General features: G+C 42.2%; 1 protein-coding gene across 7 annotated transcripts in view; it reads right to left on the bottom strand.

Moving 5' to 3' along the window:
- Positions 1 to 18,629, bottom strand: part of DIS3L2 (DIS3 like 3'-5' exoribonuclease 2) — a 371,579-nt gene that overhangs the window by 87,582 nt on the left and 265,368 nt on the right. For all 7 annotated transcript variants that reach the window (XM_059928940.1, XM_059928939.1, XM_059928944.1 and 4 more), the window contains one exon: positions 7,103 to 7,210. In XM_059928940.1, coding sequence (XP_059784923.1) covers positions 7,103 to 7,210 — 108 coding nt within the window. The remainder of the gene's footprint in view (positions 1 to 7,102; positions 7,211 to 18,629) is intronic.

Raw genomic sequence — 18,629 nt, 5'->3', positions numbered from 1 at the left:
TAGGAGGCCCCTGCAGTCCAGGTGGGGGACGGCAGCCTGGATGCAGGTGTCAGTGCTGGGAGTGGTAAGGAAGGGGGCAGATTCTGGAGGCCTCGGAGGCAAAGCTGAGGTGACTTACTGCTGGCCTGGATGTGAGGGGTGAGAGAAAGACCAGAGTCAATAATGACCCCATGGCTTTTGGGCTGTGTAAATGGCTGAAAGGAGTTTGCCACTGATTGAGGCTGAAACGGGCACCTCTGGAGTACACTCCTGCATTCTAACTGAGCCAGACAGCACAGGGCAGGTACGCTGTGGGAGACACAAGCTGTGGATTGCTACTGTAATTGTGAGACTCTTTCTTTATGATTCTGACCTCTGACCCTGAGATTTTATGGTTCTAAGACTTAAGGACTTAGTTATCAAGTCAGATTCATTGTTTGTGACCTTCTTTAAAGTGTAAGAATGGTGTTGTTTCCAAAGGGGACTTCAAATTAAGATGCCTCCGATGAATGAAGCACGTGGACCTGGTCTCTGTTTTGCAGGGCCTTAGTGCCAACTGAGACAGACGTGCCGGTGGTGCTCGGGGATAATGAGTCACTGGCCTGACATGGTCAAAGTGGATTTCATGGTACCAGACTTGGATCTTACAAAGCACCAGATTTAGTTGGGTTTGTTTTCTCTTACGAAAATATATGATCACAATTATCTAGATGAGAGAACAATGCTCTCACCACCAATACGTGAGAAATATGCCCCAAATGGATCTTTCAGAGTTTACTATTCTAAAAACCTGGGCACTGGCTTAAGGAAAGTATATATGACCAAGGCTTCCTAGTGGATACTTAAAAAAAATCTACTGGGTGTTTAAAAAAAGTTGGAATATGCTTTCTATAGCTGACCATGCCTGCTCCAGAAGGTAAGACATTCCAGCAGACAAAGGAATAAAAAAACAAAAATTTTCTCCACTTCAAGTCCAGGTGAGACTGGCAGCCATGCTGCAGTAGTAGTGGCTCAATGCTGCTGGCCCTTCTCTGGCTCCTTCTAAGTCCAAGACCTTGTACCACGAGAAGCCACCACTACATACAAACCCAGCCTCAGGCTTTGGCTGCCCTCCTCCTTGTTTATTGGGTTCCCGATGCAGGGCCACCTCCCTCCTTACTGCCTTCTCTGGCCCCCTGACCCTCCCCTTTTCCCACCCCTCCCCACCAACTCAGGCTTTCCTTGCCAGTGTCTTGAACAAGCACCATCTCTTGGACGTGAGTCTGGAATCTGAACTCTCATTTCATGCATCTTGACTGTGAGTAAGAGATACTTATCTGTCACTACACCCAGGACTAACCAACCAGTTCCACCCACCGTGTGGCCTCTTGTTCTGGGTAGGATGTCTGAATGACCACAGGACAAGGAGTGTGGTTAGTGGGGCTTGCTCCACGACTGTCTGAAGTCTAAATGCTCACGCTGCCTGTTTGGCTTGGTTGACAGAGGCCCAGCGTCCCCTCCTGGACCCTGTGCCTTCTTCACACCTGCTCTTCAGCCCCCCGGTGCCAGAAGGCTTGGTCACTAGACACCGCCTCCAAAAGAAGCCCTCCAGAGACCAGCTGAGTTTTCAGAGTCTGCCTCTTCCGAGTGCTTCTTTTATGACCCTCGTATTTTGGAAGCTCACTAGATCAGGCAGCTTTTTATTCCTTGGGTCTGGCCCTGGCAGGCTTAATTCAGATTCAGAGTTCTTTTCTGTTGACTCAAGTTAGTTCTCTTCTATGGGCTTTTATCTTCTATTTAGTAAAACTTTTGCAAAATAAGCATTTATAAAAATATGAAAGTAATACATGTTTTCAAAAAACACTAGAAAATACAAAAAAGTAGAAAAAATTACTTGTAGTCTTACTACCCAAACACAACCACTACGGGCATTCTATTTTATTTCCTTCTGGTCTTTTTCCATTCATTTTTTCCCCTCATGCATGTTCCCACCCCCACCAAAATATGACTGCTGGCATACTGTCTTCACAATTCCTTGTTTGTATTTCAGATAGTGTTTGCTTCTTGACTCTTAAAAAGGAAATTGTTATCAGATATTTAGGAGTCACAAAAACCAAATGTAATGTTGGTAACTTGTTTTGATTCCACCTTGGACAAATCGATTGGAGACAATCTGGGAAATGTAATTACGGACTGGGTTTTAGATGACACCAGGGCATTACTATTAATTGTTAGGTGTCTGATGGCATTGTGGTTATGTAAGAAAACGTCCAAATTTTTTAGAGCCACATATCAAAATATGTAAGAGTGAAATGGCATGATGTCTGTGGTCTGCTTTAAAATATTTCAGCAAAGAATAAATGTTGACAGTAGTTAAATCTAGGAGATAGGGATGGTGGATTTATTGTGTTATTTTCTTTACTTTCATGTATGTTTGAAATTTTTCAAAATAAAAATTTAAAAATGGAAGTATCGATAGTTCAAACAGTGAAGTAGTTTTTTAAAGGCTCATTATGAAGAACAGCAGCCCTCTGTCCCTCTCCCTCCTCTGCCCCTCCCCAAGGGCAGCCACTTTCACCTCTCAGCAGATTATTTTGTTATTTACTTTCTTTTTTTTAAAAATTTACTTATTTAATTTATTTTTTTTATTTTTGGTTGTGTTGGGTCTTCATTGCTGCGCATGGGCTTTCTCTAGTTGCGGCGAACAGGGGCTACTCTTCGCTGCGGTGCGCAGGCTTCTCACCGTGGTGGCTTCTCTTGCTGTGAAGCATGGGCTCTAGGCACGCGGCCTTCGTTAGTTGTGGCATGCGGGCTCAGTAGCTGTGGCTCGCGGGCTCTAGAGCGCAGGCTCAGTAGTTGTGGCGCACGGGCTTAGCCGCTCCATGGCTTGTGGGATCTTCCCGGACCAGGGCTCGAACCCGTGTCCCCTGCATTGGCAGGTGGATTCTTAACCACTGCACCACCAGGGAAGCCCTGTTATTTACTTTTCATACTTCTATATAATCTGCTTGATTACTACTGATTTTTCAGCTTTAGGCATTATTGACAAACTTTTCACTATAGAAGAAGAGAATTTACTTTTCTTTCCACATACACTCCCTTCCCCCAACCAAACCCAGATAACCATTCCAGGCCCTCAATCTTCCCAATAAAGTTACATCATAACTATGAGATTTAACTATTACAACTATGTAAATACTAAGCGTTACTTTTCTTTCCTACACAACTTTTTATTTTCACCGAAACTAACAACTGTCTTGTTTTTATTTGGTTGGTTTTTCTGTAAACTCTGTACATTAATCCACCTCAAGTTTTCCATCAATTGTCTAAAGCAGTGGTCCTTGAAGTATGGCCTGTGGACTCGTGGGGATCCATTCAGGGATCCATGAGGTCAAAACTATTTTCGTAATAATACTAGTAGGCATTATTTGCCCTTTTCCATGTGTTGACATTTATACGGATGGTACAGAAGCACTGGTGGGGAAAACTGTTAATGCCTTGGCATGAATCAGGCAATGGCAACAAGTGGTGGCAGTGGTCGGGGTCTCGTCACCAGCACACACTCGCAGAAAAGAAAAAACCTAGCTCACTTAAGAATGTTCTTGATGAAGCGGTAAAAGTTAATACTTTTATTATGGCTCAACCCTTGAGTACTTGTCTTTTTCCCTTATGCAGCATGTCAAAGTACAGTGATTGTCTTGAGGAAAAGCACTTAACATAACTTTGAGTTGTGAGATGAACTGACTGCCTTTTTTACAGAACATCATTGTTACTTGGAGGAACAAGTGACACACGATGGTTATCTGGCACTTCAAGAAAAACAACTAACATTATTTATTGCCAATGATAAAATTAGAGCTTTTACAAAAATCAGAATTTTGAAAACCTTGTTATCTGACACATGATACATGTTTTCTATTACTTAAAGACTTGTCTAGGGTCTGTAGTGATATTAATAAATATGATTTTTTAATATCATATAATGAAATGTGTCCACATTAAGAAAATCAGACTAATAAGCCAATATTTTCTAAATGACTTAAATTTCTAAATACATGATAAAAAATCATGCATGGGTAAAAGATCCATTCAAAGTGTGAAACAGACCAATAGATTTTAATGTAATCCAGTAAAAAAGCTCAGTTGATAGTATATTAGTCTGCTAGGGCTGCCATAACAAAATACCACAGATTGGGTGGCTTAAACAATTTATTTCTCACAGTTCTGGAGGCCGAGAAGTCCAAGATCAAGATGCCAGCCAACTCAGTATCTGGTGAGCGCTCTCTTCCTGGCTTGCAGATGGTCACCTTCTGACCTGCTCCAATCTGAACCCCTGTCTTCTGCATCTGCGTAGAGCTGGTACCCTGGGAACTTTCTTCACCATCGTCTAGGTCAGGTGTCAACAAATTACGGTCTGTGGGCCACATCCAGCCTGCCACTTGTTTTTAAGTAAAGTTTTAGTAGGAAACAGCATTCTCATTATTTATGTATTGTCTTCTTTCGTGCTACAATGGCGGAGTTGAGTAGCTGTAATAGACCAAATGGCCTATAAAACCAAAAATATTTACTAACTGGTCCTTTACAGGAAAAGTTTGGTGACTTGCAATCTAGGTGATTCCTTCACTTCTTTACTGTACTAGTTTATTTGTTTCCTGAATCCCACGTCTTCCTCCTTCCTGATTTACTCTTTCTTTTTGGTGAAGTACATCTTCTGGTAGCTTCCTGAGAAAGGGTATATGAGATGTACATTTTTTTTGAGACCTTGCATGTCTGAAAATGTCCTTTCCTCCTCTCACATTTTATTGATGGCTTAGCTGGGTACAGCATTTTAGCATGGAAGTCACAGTCTTTCAGAAATTAGGGTTACAACAGAAAAGTCTTAAGTTATTTTGAGTTTGGATCTACTGTATGTGACTCTTTTTTTCCTTCTTAGAAGCCTACAGGATCTTTTCTTTGTCCTCGGTGTTCTGAAATTTTATGACAATGTGGCTTGGAGATGGTATGTCTCCATCACTGTGCTGGGCAGCAGGCTCTTTCTGTCTGGAAAGTCACATCCTGCAGTAATGGGGCATTTCCCTGAATGATTCTGTTGATCATTTCTTCTTCCTCTTTTTCTCTGTTCCCTATTTCTGGAATGCTCATTGAACAGATGTTGGATGTCTTGGACTGGTCCTCTACTTTTCTTGTCTTTTCTATCATATTCTGGGACAATTCTTCAACTTTATCTTCCAATCTGAACCTTGAGTCTTCTTCATTTCTTCTATCATGTTTTTAATTTCATGCTGTTAATTTAATTAAAAAAGAGCTCCTTTTCCCCCATTCCGAATGTTTCTTTTTTAAAGTGTCTAAATCTTGTAATACAGATACTTTCTTTAAAAAGGAAATTCTCTGAGGATATAAAAAAATAGTTTCTTCTTGTTTTGTTCTAGTTGCTTTCCTGTTTGGTTTTCCTGCTTTGGTTTTCCTATTTCACGTTCAAGGCTTTCCTCTTGGTTCTCTTTATATAGGAAAGTGAAATGTTAAAAGGCTGATTTTTAGTGAAATCCTAAAAAGCTCTGCTTGAGTGGGTGGAGCTTATTGTCTGCAAGCTTTACTGTAGGGAAACACAGCTGAGCTGTTGGTTGGGAAATCCTTGAGGTTATTAGCTTTAAATCTTCTTTACCGCTCAGATTCCTTAGAGAAAGATTTTCCTATCTTTGGACTCAAGGGTATAGGCTTGGCTACTAGCATTCTGAGGTTGGCTGGGAAAAGAAAGCTGGGACTCTTAATGTTCAGCCAGTATTCAACGTGCCAGCATTCACTCAACCTCCCCAAAGGGGCCACTACCACAACTGTGTTTGGCGTCCCCTAGTTCAGACAGCCTTTCCTTTATCCTGTCCCAAGGATAAATTTCTGGTCTTCTACTACGTTATGGAAGGGGCAATCTTTTTAAATAAATTTTCAACCAATACAGTTAGTCTCTTCTTCACCCACCTCTTCCCCCACTTTACAGAGTTACCTGCTGCTGTCAATTTCTGAACTTCTTTAGGATTCTGCTGTGTAAACTGGGTTGTTTCTTGGCTTTCTCTGGTGTTGGCTCAGGACTCAGCTCTCTCAGGACTGCTAAGTCAGTTACCACTCATCCATCTGCTTCTCAGCTTCCAAATTTTTGTTGCTGTTGTCTCCTCTCCCATTCTCTTTGTCCTTGTGGGTTTATGTCTTTTAAAAAAAAATCTCTTCACTGTTGTTTTAGTGAGGTTTTGGGAGGGAATGAAAGTAAATGTGGGTATTTGATCCTCCATCTTTATTTGGAACCTCTTTATAATTAAATATCTTTTTTTTTTAAACTTCCATTTAATATTACAGCATAAACTTTTCCCATGTTCTTACACGGTCTTTGTAACAACTTTAGTAATTGTACAACATTCCACTGAGTCGCTACCATAGCTTACCCAATCATTACCCTATTTTCAGAAGTTTAGAGTTGTTTCTGTTTTGCGGGAGGGGACTAGTTTTTTCTGGAGTCATCTTTCACTTATCTGTCTCATTTATTCCCTATATTTAGGGAATGGCCGCTGACATTATTCTCCTCTCTGTTCTCAGTCCATGGTTTCATCACCTTGTGCCCTGATTACAGCACTACCTTGTGCAAACTTCATTCATCTTCAAACAGCACAATGACGCAGCACTCATCTTTCTAAAATGTCACCTTTCTCATGACACTTCAGAGAAAACCTAACACCTACAATTCATTTGCAACTGGCATTTGAGGGTCCCCATGGTTTGGGTCTACCTCACCTACTCAAACTCACCACCCTTTCCCCAAATGTCCTCCTTCACACAATGGCCTGCTCTCCTAACCACAGCCCAGGCCCATCCACCCGGCCAATGCCATCCACACGCCCCTTCATGTACACCCTCTCCTGCACGAGGCCTCCCCCATGTGACTCTGCTTACACTCGTTCTTCCTTCACATGATACACTGAAAACTGCTGAGGCTCAGCCTTCTAAATGGACCGAGAGCTCTTCCCCTATGTTCTCCTCTCTGGCACTGCCCCTACACTGCCCTCATCCTACCACCACGGGGCTCCAGCCCAGCACCAGAGGCACAGTGTTGCTGAACAGGGACTCACTGAATGGAATGGACACGCATGTAAGTTGTTACCTTGCCCTTCGGAGTTAGCGTCCAGATCACAGAGAAGGTCAGCTTGTCGGTCATGGGGTTGAGGCTGCACAGTTCCTCACACAGCAGCCTGGGAAGCATGGGGACAACCTGCAAACACAGAACAGGCCATGAGCAGCTGTTTCCAATCCGCAGGAGCTAACCACAGGCTCAGAAGCACCTCAGGGGGCAGAGTTTTGGTGAACAGCTTGAGCTTCCAGAGTGAGCTGAACACGGAGGAAACTCTTTTCCCTGAAGATTCAGCAGAAAGACCACACTATCTGATAATCTTCCATAAGCCTTTAGGGTCAAATGGGAATGTGAATGTGAAAGGTGAGAAGAACTGGTAATGGAGGGAAAAATACATGATAGCAATGAAAAATAACTAAACACTAAAACTGAAAAAAAAACTATAAAAATAACTATACACTGGGCTTCCCTGGTGGCGCAGTGGTTGAGAATCTGCCTGCCGATGCAGGGGACACGGGCTCGAGCCCTGGTCTGGGAACATCCCACATGCCGCAGAGCAACTAGGCCCGTGAGCCACAACTACTGAGCCTGCGCGTCTGGAGCCTGTGCTCCGCAACAAGAGAGGCCGCGACAGTGAGAGGCCCGCGCACCGCGATGAAGAGTGGCCCCCGCTCGCCACAACTAGAGAAAGCCCTCGCACAGAAACGAAGACCCAACACAGCCAAAAATAAATAAATAAATTAAAAAAAAAAAAAAAAAAAGAGTCACCTCATTAACATAAACTGAGATGTGGTGGAAAAAAAAAAAAACTATACACTAAAACTAAAGCTCTAGACTCAAGAATGACTTGTACTTGTGGATATAACTATCCCAGGTAACTGTACACTTAAGAACCCAATGTCTTACATTTAAGTCTTTAACTCATTTTGCGTTAATTTTTGTGCATGTTGTAAGTTAGGGGTCCAGTTTCATCCTTTTGCATGTGGCTATCCAGTTTTCTCAACACCATTTATTGAAGAGACAATTATTTCCCCATCTTGGCACCCTTGTCAAAGATTAGTTGGCCATACATACATGGGTTTATTTCTGGGCTGTCTATTCTGTTCCATTGGTCTATGTGTCTGTTTTTATGCTAATACTATACTGTGTTGATTATTATACCTTTGTAATCGAGTTTGAAATCAGAAGTGTGATGCCTCCAGTTCTGTTCTTCTTTCTCAAGATTGCTTTGGCTATTCAGGGTCTTTTGTGAATTCCATATGAATTTTAGGAGAGTTTTTTCTATTTTTGTGAAAAATGCTATTGGAATTTTTATAGCGATTACACTGAATCTATAGATCACTTTGGGTGGTATGGGCAATTAAATGATATTAATTCTTCCAATCCAGTAACACAGGGTATCTTCCTACTTATTTGTGTCTTCACCAATTTTCGCATCAATGTCTTAAAGTTTTCAATGTATAGGTATTTTACCTCCTTGGTTAAATTCCCAAGTATTTTATTGTTTTCGATGCTTTTGTGAGTGTGACTGCTTTCTTAATTTCTATATCACCTCTCATCTGTTAGGATGGCTATTATCAAAAAGACAAGAGATAACAAACGTTAGTGAGGTTGTGCAGAAAAGGGAACCCTTGTACGTTACTGGGGGGAATGTAAATTGGTACAGCCATTATAGAAAACAGTACTGGCGTGTATCCAAAAGAAATGGAATTGGTACTTTGAGGAGATATCTGCACTCCCATGTTCACTGCAGCATTATTCGCAAGAGCCAAGACATGGAAACAGCCTAAGTGTCTGTTGACAGTTGAATGGATAAAGAAAATGTGATACACACACACACACACAGACACACTGAAATATTATTCAGCCATAAAAAGAAGGAAATCCTGCCATTTGTGACAACATGGATGAACCTGGAGGGCATTATGCTAAGTGAAACAAGCCTGACAGAGAACACAAATGCTGTATGTATCACTTATGTGTGGAATCTTTTATTTAAAAAAAAGCCGATTTCATAGAAACAGAGAGTAGAATGGTAGTTGCCAGGGGCTGGGGAGAGGGAGAATGGGAAGGTAGAGGTCAAATACTTTTACATACTTTCAGTTATAAGATGAATAATGTCTGAGGATCTAAGGTACAGCATGGGACTGTAGTTAATAACAGGGTATTGTATACTTGAAATTTGCTGAGGTAAATCTTAAGCATTCTAACCACAGACACAATAAGAGTTAACTATGTGAGGTGATGGACGTGTTAATTATCTTGATCATGGCAATCATTTCACAATGTACATGTATATCAAATCATCACATCATACACTCTAAACTTACACAATTATATTTGCCAATGATTCCTCAATAAAGCTGGGGAAAATAAAAGAACCCAAGGGCTGAGTGTAAACTTGTGACATGGTTTCATCAGACTGAAACTGCTGAATCAATGCTTCAGTAATTGAAAATACCACAATTGACCAAATCACATGTTGGAACATTAACAGAATACTCTGATAAAATATCACTGGGGACTTCCCTGGTGGCGCAGTGGTTAAGAATCCGCCTGCCAATGCAGGGGACATGGGTTCGAGCCCTGGTCCAGGAAGATCCCACATGCCGTGGAGCAACTAAGCCCATGCACCACAACTACTGAGCCTGCGCTCTAGAGCCCGCGAGCCACAACTACTGAAGCCTGCGTGCCACAACTACTGAAGCACAAGTGCCTAGAGCCTAAGCCACTGCAATGAGAAGCCGACGCACTGCAACAAAGAGTACGCCTGCTCACCAAAACTAGAGAAAGCCTGTGCACAGCAATGAAGACCCAACGCAGCCAAAAATAAATAAATAAAATAAATAAATTTATTTAAAAAAAATCACTGATTTGGGGGGAGGGGGATTGCTGAAGGTAGTGAAAAGGTACAAACTTCCAGTTATAAGATAAATAAATACTAGGGATGTAATGTGCAACGTGATAAATATAATGAACACTGCGTTATCTATGAAAGCTGTTAAGAGAGTAAATCCTAAGAGTTCTTGTCACAGGAAGGAAATACTTTTTCTATTTCTTTAATGCTGGATCTGTATGAGATGACGGATGCTCACTAAACGTACTGTGAGAATCATTCATAATATATGTAAGTCAAATCATTATGCTGGACACCCTGAACTTAGTTCGATATTTCAATTATATCAATATCTCAATAAAACTGGAAGAAAAAATAATCACTGAAAGATTCACAAATCCAGATTCCCTAGATGAACACTGCGGTCTACTAGTCACTCACTTTGCAGTTTTTTAAGCCCAAATTATTTCTTCCTTTTATTAATTTTCTATTCCATTATACACTGATTCAATGGTATACTCTCTTAAATTAAAAAAAAAAAAAAGAGGAAATCCTCTTCAACTTATTTTCAAATCATGACTTATAGCTATCCTGGAATGTTATTTGTTTACTCTAAAATTCCAAAGACAAAATGAGTAAATCTACCTGGATGTCCTGAAGCTACTTCAGGCTCCCTCCCTCCTACCTTTAAATCTATTCCTTCTTCCATGTTTTTCTTGATTAATGGCATCATCATTCACCCCCATCTCCCAAACTAAAAACGGCAGCATTAACAGACATTTATCCAACGCACTTACTGTGGACCTCCTGGATTTGCAGTGTCAAGCAACACTTTCTAACACTCTGCTAAGTAATTTTGAAGTAACAGAGCAGCAGCTATGCACTAGCTGAGGTGAAGTTAGCTAGTTAAGTTTCTTTATCAGCAAAAACAAAACAAACCCCAGTGGTGTCCTACTCCGTGTGAGGTATCTGGACTTGTATTCTGTTTCAGTACAGTAAACAACCTTCGGTAAGGAAAAATAAGTTCTAGAACTCACAGCCCACACCAGTAACAAACAGCTAATAATTATATGGCATTACTTGGCATTATTCTGAAGGATGCTGTATCTTTTGTATGTAAAACCTAACGACTACCTGAAGACTTCTGGTAACAGCTTTTATAAGGCAACTACTTTTGAAAACTTTTTCTTGCCATTGCTTTTGCATCGTTTGTTCAGATGACACTATATTCTCTGTTAATTTATTTAATGAGTATTCAAATGGGATCTAAATATTTAACATTTTCTTGCATGTATCAAGTGTTTTACAAAGTAACACATATTTACCTGCATAAACATACTGTACGAAATGGAGGAAATTTTAATACCATGATTGAACTGTAAAGATTTCACATAATTTCAGCCTTTGGACTAGGCTATGGACTGAACTCTGTCCCTCCCCCACCCCCCAAATTCCTACGTTGAAGCCCTGACCCTCAACGTGACTGTATTTGGAGGTGGGGTCTTTTGGTGGTAATTAAGGTTAAATGAGGTCATAAGGGTGTGGCCCTGATCTGATAAATAGAGAGATTAACTCCCCCCTCCCTGCCCTGCACACACACAGAAAAAAGGCCACGTGAGGACACAGCCCTCTACATGCCAGGAAGAGAGTCCTCACTAGGAACTGAATTGGCCAGCACCTTCATCTGGGACTTCTAGCCTCCAGAACTGTAGAAAAAAAAAAAATGTCTGTTATTTAAACTGCCCAGTCTATGGTATACTGTGTGACAGCCCAAGCTGAATAAGACAGAATAAACTGAGTCTGTTGGGTGTGCACTGCTGGATTCTTCTCTGGGCTGCATTATCAGATAATTATACCAACCGCATTTCGGTAGCAGGCTGTTCTTACTTGCATGCCTGTAGTCCAGGGCTTAGTACCTTTTTTTACAGATCATTAGTATTTCTTCTAAGGGTTCAAGGCAGTGTCTTATTTTCAATCATAAAGCTGAACATCTGAGAATGTAACATATTTCCTGACTTCACGTTTTAGTGTTTGTGCAAAGAAAGTCATTGCAACTAAATGCAACGTGGTGCCCTGGACTCAACCCTGGAACAGAAAGATAATTGGTGGAAAAACTGGTGAAATCCAAATAAAGTATGGATTTGGTTAATAGCAATGTTCCAATGTCAACTTCTTAGTTATGACAAATGTACCATGGTAATGCAAGATGTTAGCAAGGGGGAGAGCTGGCTGTGTGGTATATGGGACCTCTCTGTACTATCTTTGCAACTTTTCTGTAAATTTAAATTTATTTTAAAATAAAAGAGCTTATTAAAAAGAAAGCCACTGTTCTCATTACTTGATCTCCTAACTGTTATACATTTAAATATGGAAGACCTTTATGTTAATGAAATACAACCTGATCTACTTTTACATATTGGAGTTTGGGGTTAAGATTTTATTTGCAAACAAGGCCTTTACCACTAAAAAAAAAAGAAAAAAAAAAGTCTAAAGACCATTAACCAAAAGGGTGAGACCCAGACTCATCAGCAGCACATCTCAGGAAAAACAGCAAAGGCTTTGAAGCCAGGCAGACTTGGGGGTCTAATCCTGGGCCCACCATTTCCTGTGCAACTTGGGGGACCTAGTATAATTCTCTGAGTCTTGGTTCTCTTATTAGTAAAACAATATTGAAGATGCTCAATAAAAGCCAGCTCACTGGCCACCCCATGGTCTGCCAGGTCCTTTGGTCCCCTGGCTCAGACTTCCCTTCAGCCTTTGCCCTGGGGCCCCCCTCCCACACAGTAACCAGAGCCACCAAGGCCTGCTTCCTGCTCCAGTTCGTGCACATGTTGTTCTCTCTTTCTGGAGCACCTTTCCGGAGGTTTTGCCAACTTTTGGATGTTCTGCCAACTTTGTACATCGTTTAAGATTCAGCTCATCAGCATCTCTGAAACACTTACCCAGATTCCCCTGGGTGGAGTACTCACTGTGTTTTGTATACTTCCTCCCCACGGCCCCTGTTCTTTCAAAAAGGACTTGAGGCAGTCCTGAACAGTCACTCATTGCATCCTCCCTGCTCTCTCATGTAAGAGCTTCTACAGCTCTTACACTCACCCTAATTGCTTCTTTATGTGCCTCTCTTCTCCACTAGACCATGGAATCTTCAGGAATGAGGACTGTTTCTCTCTATCCAGCACTTGACACACAGCAGGCACTTCTAGTTTACAAATGAATGACTTACTTTCACCCAGAATACAAATCACCTATTTTTTCTATGTTTACTGTTTATTCCATTACATAAAACATTTTATGAAATATTGATACATGGTAGACTCCTACTTAAACATCTTTACATAAGAATTTCACAGGCAGCTAGTATTTTAAGTACAAGATAAACTGTTTTGGCTATTCTCTCCTAAAACTATTGGTACACTCAGCTGCTGCCCAGGTTATAAACATTGCTTGATATCCTGTGTCTTACACAGAAGGAAACATTTTAATATTCACACTGCAATGGTCAGATGCCAAAGAATCCAAGTGCTCATGAAAAAGCTAAACGTTAAAACTTTTGGGGTAGTATAATTATGCCTAATTTTTAAAGGGCATTCCTTTTAATAATCTTTCACTAGATCTTGGGGCACGATTCAGATGGAATTCCGAGAAAACAGTCTTTATCTTTATGTCCATATAGTTTTGTAAATAGACTATTATTTCTCAAAAGAAAAGGAGTGAAGATGTTACAATTACATTTGTGGTTTGGCATGTCAGGGCCTCTCATGAATTGGGCCAGATTTCTGCCGGTGTCACTGGGACTGTGCCCCATGGCACATGGCACTTGTGTCAAGTCCACAGCACAGCAGGGATCCCCATGGGAGGGGGACTGGAGAGACAAACAGCCACTCTCCATAAGCTGCTTCCTCAAATACGAGCTCTGTTATTTCAGGGAGATCCACCTAGACAACAGCATAGTGGTCCCCGCACCCTCATCAGCTACGTGAGATCTGCCACGGTGCCTGGAGAGACTCCGAGGCAGGGTCCTAAGTGCAGAACACAATGTATAACTGGAAAAGAGAAGCAAGGTCTCTCCGGCAGTTGAGAAACTGCTGGCCATCACCAGCATCGTGCGAATGCTTACGCGTTCCCCAACCCCCGGATAGCTCTCCCCAGTCATGGCTTTTCTGGCCCCCACTCAGCTTCACTACTCAGTGTGGACCACGTGGACAGTTCCTTCCAAGTTCTCAAACTCCCTCATTTTCTAACTCTGCAGACTCCACAACCACTCTTACAATCTGCCTTTCCTGCTTCTGCAAGTCACGGCTGAGCTGTGATGGAGAAAATCACCGGATCGAGTGGAGGAGGGTCACTCCCCTCCCTGCTACACCCCATCAGTTCCCCAGTCCTGTAGGTTCTGCATTCTAAATCTCTCAAATGAGTCTTTTCCTCTCCCTCTTCCACTGTTCAAGTGTGGACACCTTCGTCTCTCTTGGGATACATCCTAAGTCTCCTAAACCAGCAGCACAGTTCTAGAGTTGAAATTATTCTGGTTAAGATTTCCTTATTATTCTGCAGACTTTTGCATCTTCTTACTAAATTCCATCCAATGACAATCTGCAATCCCATTTATATTAGGACACGTTGCCCTTATCTTCCCCAATATTTGATGAGCTGAATTCAGTAATTTGATTTTTTGCTTGTCCTGTTAATGAGGAAAGGCCCAAACATCTTCAATAAGGCCAAGGGGTCTCAAGAGGAAGTCGGCAGAGGGCCTGCAGACCCCATCTCCAAGGAGACAGCAGAGATACCAGTGGGAAGCTAAGCTCTCCCAGGTGCCTAGCCCTGTTCTTTGCCGTGCAATATGGATCGCTAGATTGGGAGGGGATGCAATCTGGGGGTGAATGTGAATGCTCCTTGTTCAGGATGCCCATTCTGGCCCCAGGCTGAAGACATCTATTACTCTAGTTCTCCTGGGGTCTCCAGTTGGACACCACCATATTGGTCTACTCTCCTAAGATTCCGTGAGCAAAGATCCCTGTCTGTTTTGGGGTGGTTACTCAAAGCCTCAAGGGGCCATGACTGAGGGAAAGGGCCCTGATACTGATAACAATTTTCCTATCTCTGGCCTCACTATTCTTCAACCACACAGCTGCTAAGGTGATTTTCTATCTTAGTCAAAGAACATGATGTCACTTCTCTACCTGACCTCAAGATGAAACCCAAGCTCCTTAGCCTGCCACCCCAGGCCTCTCTTTGTAACTTCATCTCTTGGCTCCCCCTGCAGCTCAGACCCCAGCAATTCCAAACTACATACTGTTCCTTGGACGTTCCATGCTTTTTCTAGCCTCTGCCTGGAATGCCCTCTCCACCTACTTTTGTCTACCTAGAAATTTTCTACTCAAAATTAGAAACACTGCTCAAAAATCAATTGCTTTGTGAAGGCTTCCTGGCTCTTGCAGAAGCTCCTCTCCCACCACCAATCCAGGCAGATACAACTTCTCTCTCCTCTGTGATACATCCTCACCTTGGAGCACTTCTGCAACTACAAGTAGGCCAGTGTATAGTAATTGTTACATGCCCGCCTCCCCTGATTTCTCCAGGGCAAGATCACCATCTCTCTCATCTTTATAGACCAGGCACCTGGCACACAGCCGGTACTCAATAAATGCTCACTGGATGAAGACTGGTAGCACTTTAGGTAGCAGAAAAGGAAAGGGGCTTAAAGGGTGCTAAGGCTTCTCATGCATGTTTCAGGGCCAGAATCAAAGTTGGGTGAGGACAGAGCTTAAAAGCTGGTCATGGAAAAAAAGGACACTGATGATAGGACACTGACTTTCGAAGCATTCTGGATTCGGGCTTAGGAGAACTGAGAGAAACTGACCATTTAGGTAAATTGCCCAAGGCAGCTGGGTGGGGGTACCAACAGGACTAAAATCTTATGTTAGCCTCAGAGAGCAGAAACATCTGCTAAAGCCACAGCGGGCGAGCTGGCCAAGTTCAGCAGCAGGTTAGCCAGGACAGCCCTGTGACCAGCGGAAAGGGCCACAGAGGGGAGAGATCAATCATCCAGGCAGAAAGGAACAGGAGGGAATAGCAGCGACATAGGGGCTGTAACAGCTCAAGGAGGCCAGACGCCAACAACCCACTGGGGGTTCTCCAGTGCCCGTAGGGGCTGCAGGGCCCCCCTGCCCCTTTCTGCCCAGGCCTTTGCTGGCTCCCAAACCTCCCTCACACCCTCAGTGCCCACTGGCTGTCAGAGCCAGAGAACTTGGGGAGTTTTGCTCCTGGTCTCTGAGGACTTTGAGGTTTTAACAATAAGGTGCACTCAGCTAGCTCCCCACTCACATGCTGAAACAACTTAAAGGAAGGAGATAATCCATTTGCCAGCCAACATCTCTGTTTAAAGAGTTTTCTTTTTCATATCAACCCTTCCATGAGTTCCAAATTTGATCAATTCTTTGCTACACAGTTTGACATTAACAAAACATCAACACCCTGACAACATGCTGGGGTCATAAAGGAACATCTTAAAACTCTTTGGACTCCACATTAAGACGGGCTTCCAATCCCAATCTTTGATCTCTATTATAAAGCAGTACCAATAAAATATCGTAGAGATTTATGGGCGAACTTTCATTTGAGCTGTTTCACACCTAAAATAACACGAGTGCTTGGGCCAACAGGCAGAAAATTTAGGTTTAGGTTTCAGCTATTTAGGTTTTCTCTCACTTTTAAAACTTATTCACTTATTTTTTAAAAATTACCTTTAATTTAACAGTTACATTGTATTTTCCTCTCAGAGAAGATAGCTTGGAAATATTAACTGGCTAGATGTTGTGTCCTTCTGAGGACAGGCCTAAATTCAGGCAGACAGCTGTCCCCTATCCTGATAGCTATCTACCTTTTGTCAAAAAGAGTGTTTTTCCACAGGATTTAAATGGACAATATATAGATTTATCTTTTCTCCTGAGTACACCCTATTGTTAATAAGAGTAACCAAATACGTATTAGTTTGAGTAAAATCCCAACAAAAAGAATTTCATTTAAAAGACAGTATGATGATATTTGGACAGTAAGATGGTATTTGGACCCAAGATCTGTTTCACTGTATACTGTACTAATCTATGGGATAATTTCCCAAATCAAGCTTAGATTGTAATTCTGACATCAGATACTTATAGGTCAGCGACACTGAATGAAAAGAAACCAATGCCACAGTCCCTGTAGATGGGAAATCAACCGGCATCCCCACCCCCATCCCCCAACACACACACTCCCTCCCTCGTCTGATGAAGTTGGGAGAAATGATTCCGCCAAATGAGAAAGAGAGAACCTGGAGGAGGGGAAAGCAGCTCATCCAGCTTTCAAGAAGACTTTTACAGGCAAAGTAAAGCGAAAACAGCAGAAAAGTTCCTGGACACTGTCCTTGAAGAAACACAAATGAGTAGGAAGGTCAGAGTAGTGGTTCAAAGGAATCAGAATGCACAGCTGCTGCTGCCCAAGGCTGTGGGCTGGCGCCATTCACTATGCCAAGCTGGGGGCAGTGCCGGGCAGCAGGAGCCTGTAGCCGCTCGGGAGCATAGGGGTCCTTCCTCCATTCAGCTCCCCATTTCCAGAGCTTAAGAGAAGAGTCCCAACTCTGCATTCCCAAAGAGAAATTCTAGAACTATGACAATCACAAAACCAAAGGAAAGAGAAGAGCAAAGGAAACAGGCCTAGTTATTTAACCCAATTTTATTTTTCTCATTTTCTGAATTTGAAACGTAATTCCTGGCTATAAAAGGAGAGTGCGGAGCTAGATAAGAGAAAGCCACCTGCTCTTAAGAAAAACCTCGAATTGTGCCGAAATTTCTTAAATATTTGAATCCATATGGGGAGAACGCTTCACATTTATTCACTTTATGTGGTCTGATTGCTACTTCTATTTCTCTTTCCACCATAACGTTATAGTTTTTGTAGATAAAAGGGATTTTAAAGTCTTATCCTCCTTCCCTAAGAGGCCCTGGGCCAAAGGCTGGATTTAGCCAACTGCATTTTGGGGCAGGAGGTGTGGATGGGATGTCTCCAACCTGAGGTTACATGAAGTGTAGTCAATGTACAAATATCAGAGCTGTGTCCTCTGGAGGGCCAAGCTATGAGTGAGGTACCTGGATTCTGATGTGGCTCCTTTGCCTGATTAGGCTGGTTATATATACTAAAAGGAGCCAGAGTGGAGTAAAAGTCACTCCCCAAAAAGCTTCAAAATAAAAACATATTTTTATTTAAGTATTATACACACACACACACACACACACACACACACACACGCGCGCGTGCACGCACAAGTCATAAAGGAAAAGCTTGATGCCTTTTCACAAACTCAACACCGGTGTCATCAGTGCCCAGATCAAGAATCATTAGGAGTTCCCTCACCAGATGGGCCCTTTTCCCCCAAGGGTAGTCACTCTCCTGACTTCTAGCTTTGCTTGTTTTGGAACTTTATATAAATGGACTCATACAGTGTTTACTCGTGTCTGGTTTCCTTCATCATTATGTTTGTGTGTGGAGCTGTCATTTGTTCATTCTCATTGTTGTATTGCATCCCACTGAGTGAACATACCACAAATTATTTGTTCATCCTATAGCTGACGGTATTGAATAGCTTCTAGTTTTTTGGCTACTTTGCATAGTATTGCAATGAACATTCTTACACATTCTTTTTGTAACACATGCATGCATTTCTGTTAGGTATATACCCAGAAGCAGAAC

The sequence above is a fragment of the Balaenoptera ricei genome, chromosome 7 (genome assembly GCF_028023285.1).
Source record: "Balaenoptera ricei isolate mBalRic1 chromosome 7, mBalRic1.hap2, whole genome shotgun sequence".
Taxonomy (NCBI): Eukaryota; Metazoa; Chordata; class Mammalia; order Artiodactyla; family Balaenopteridae; genus Balaenoptera; species Balaenoptera ricei.
Note: the sequence above shows the minus strand (reverse complement) of the source record. Positions and strands in the feature narration are given on the sequence as shown.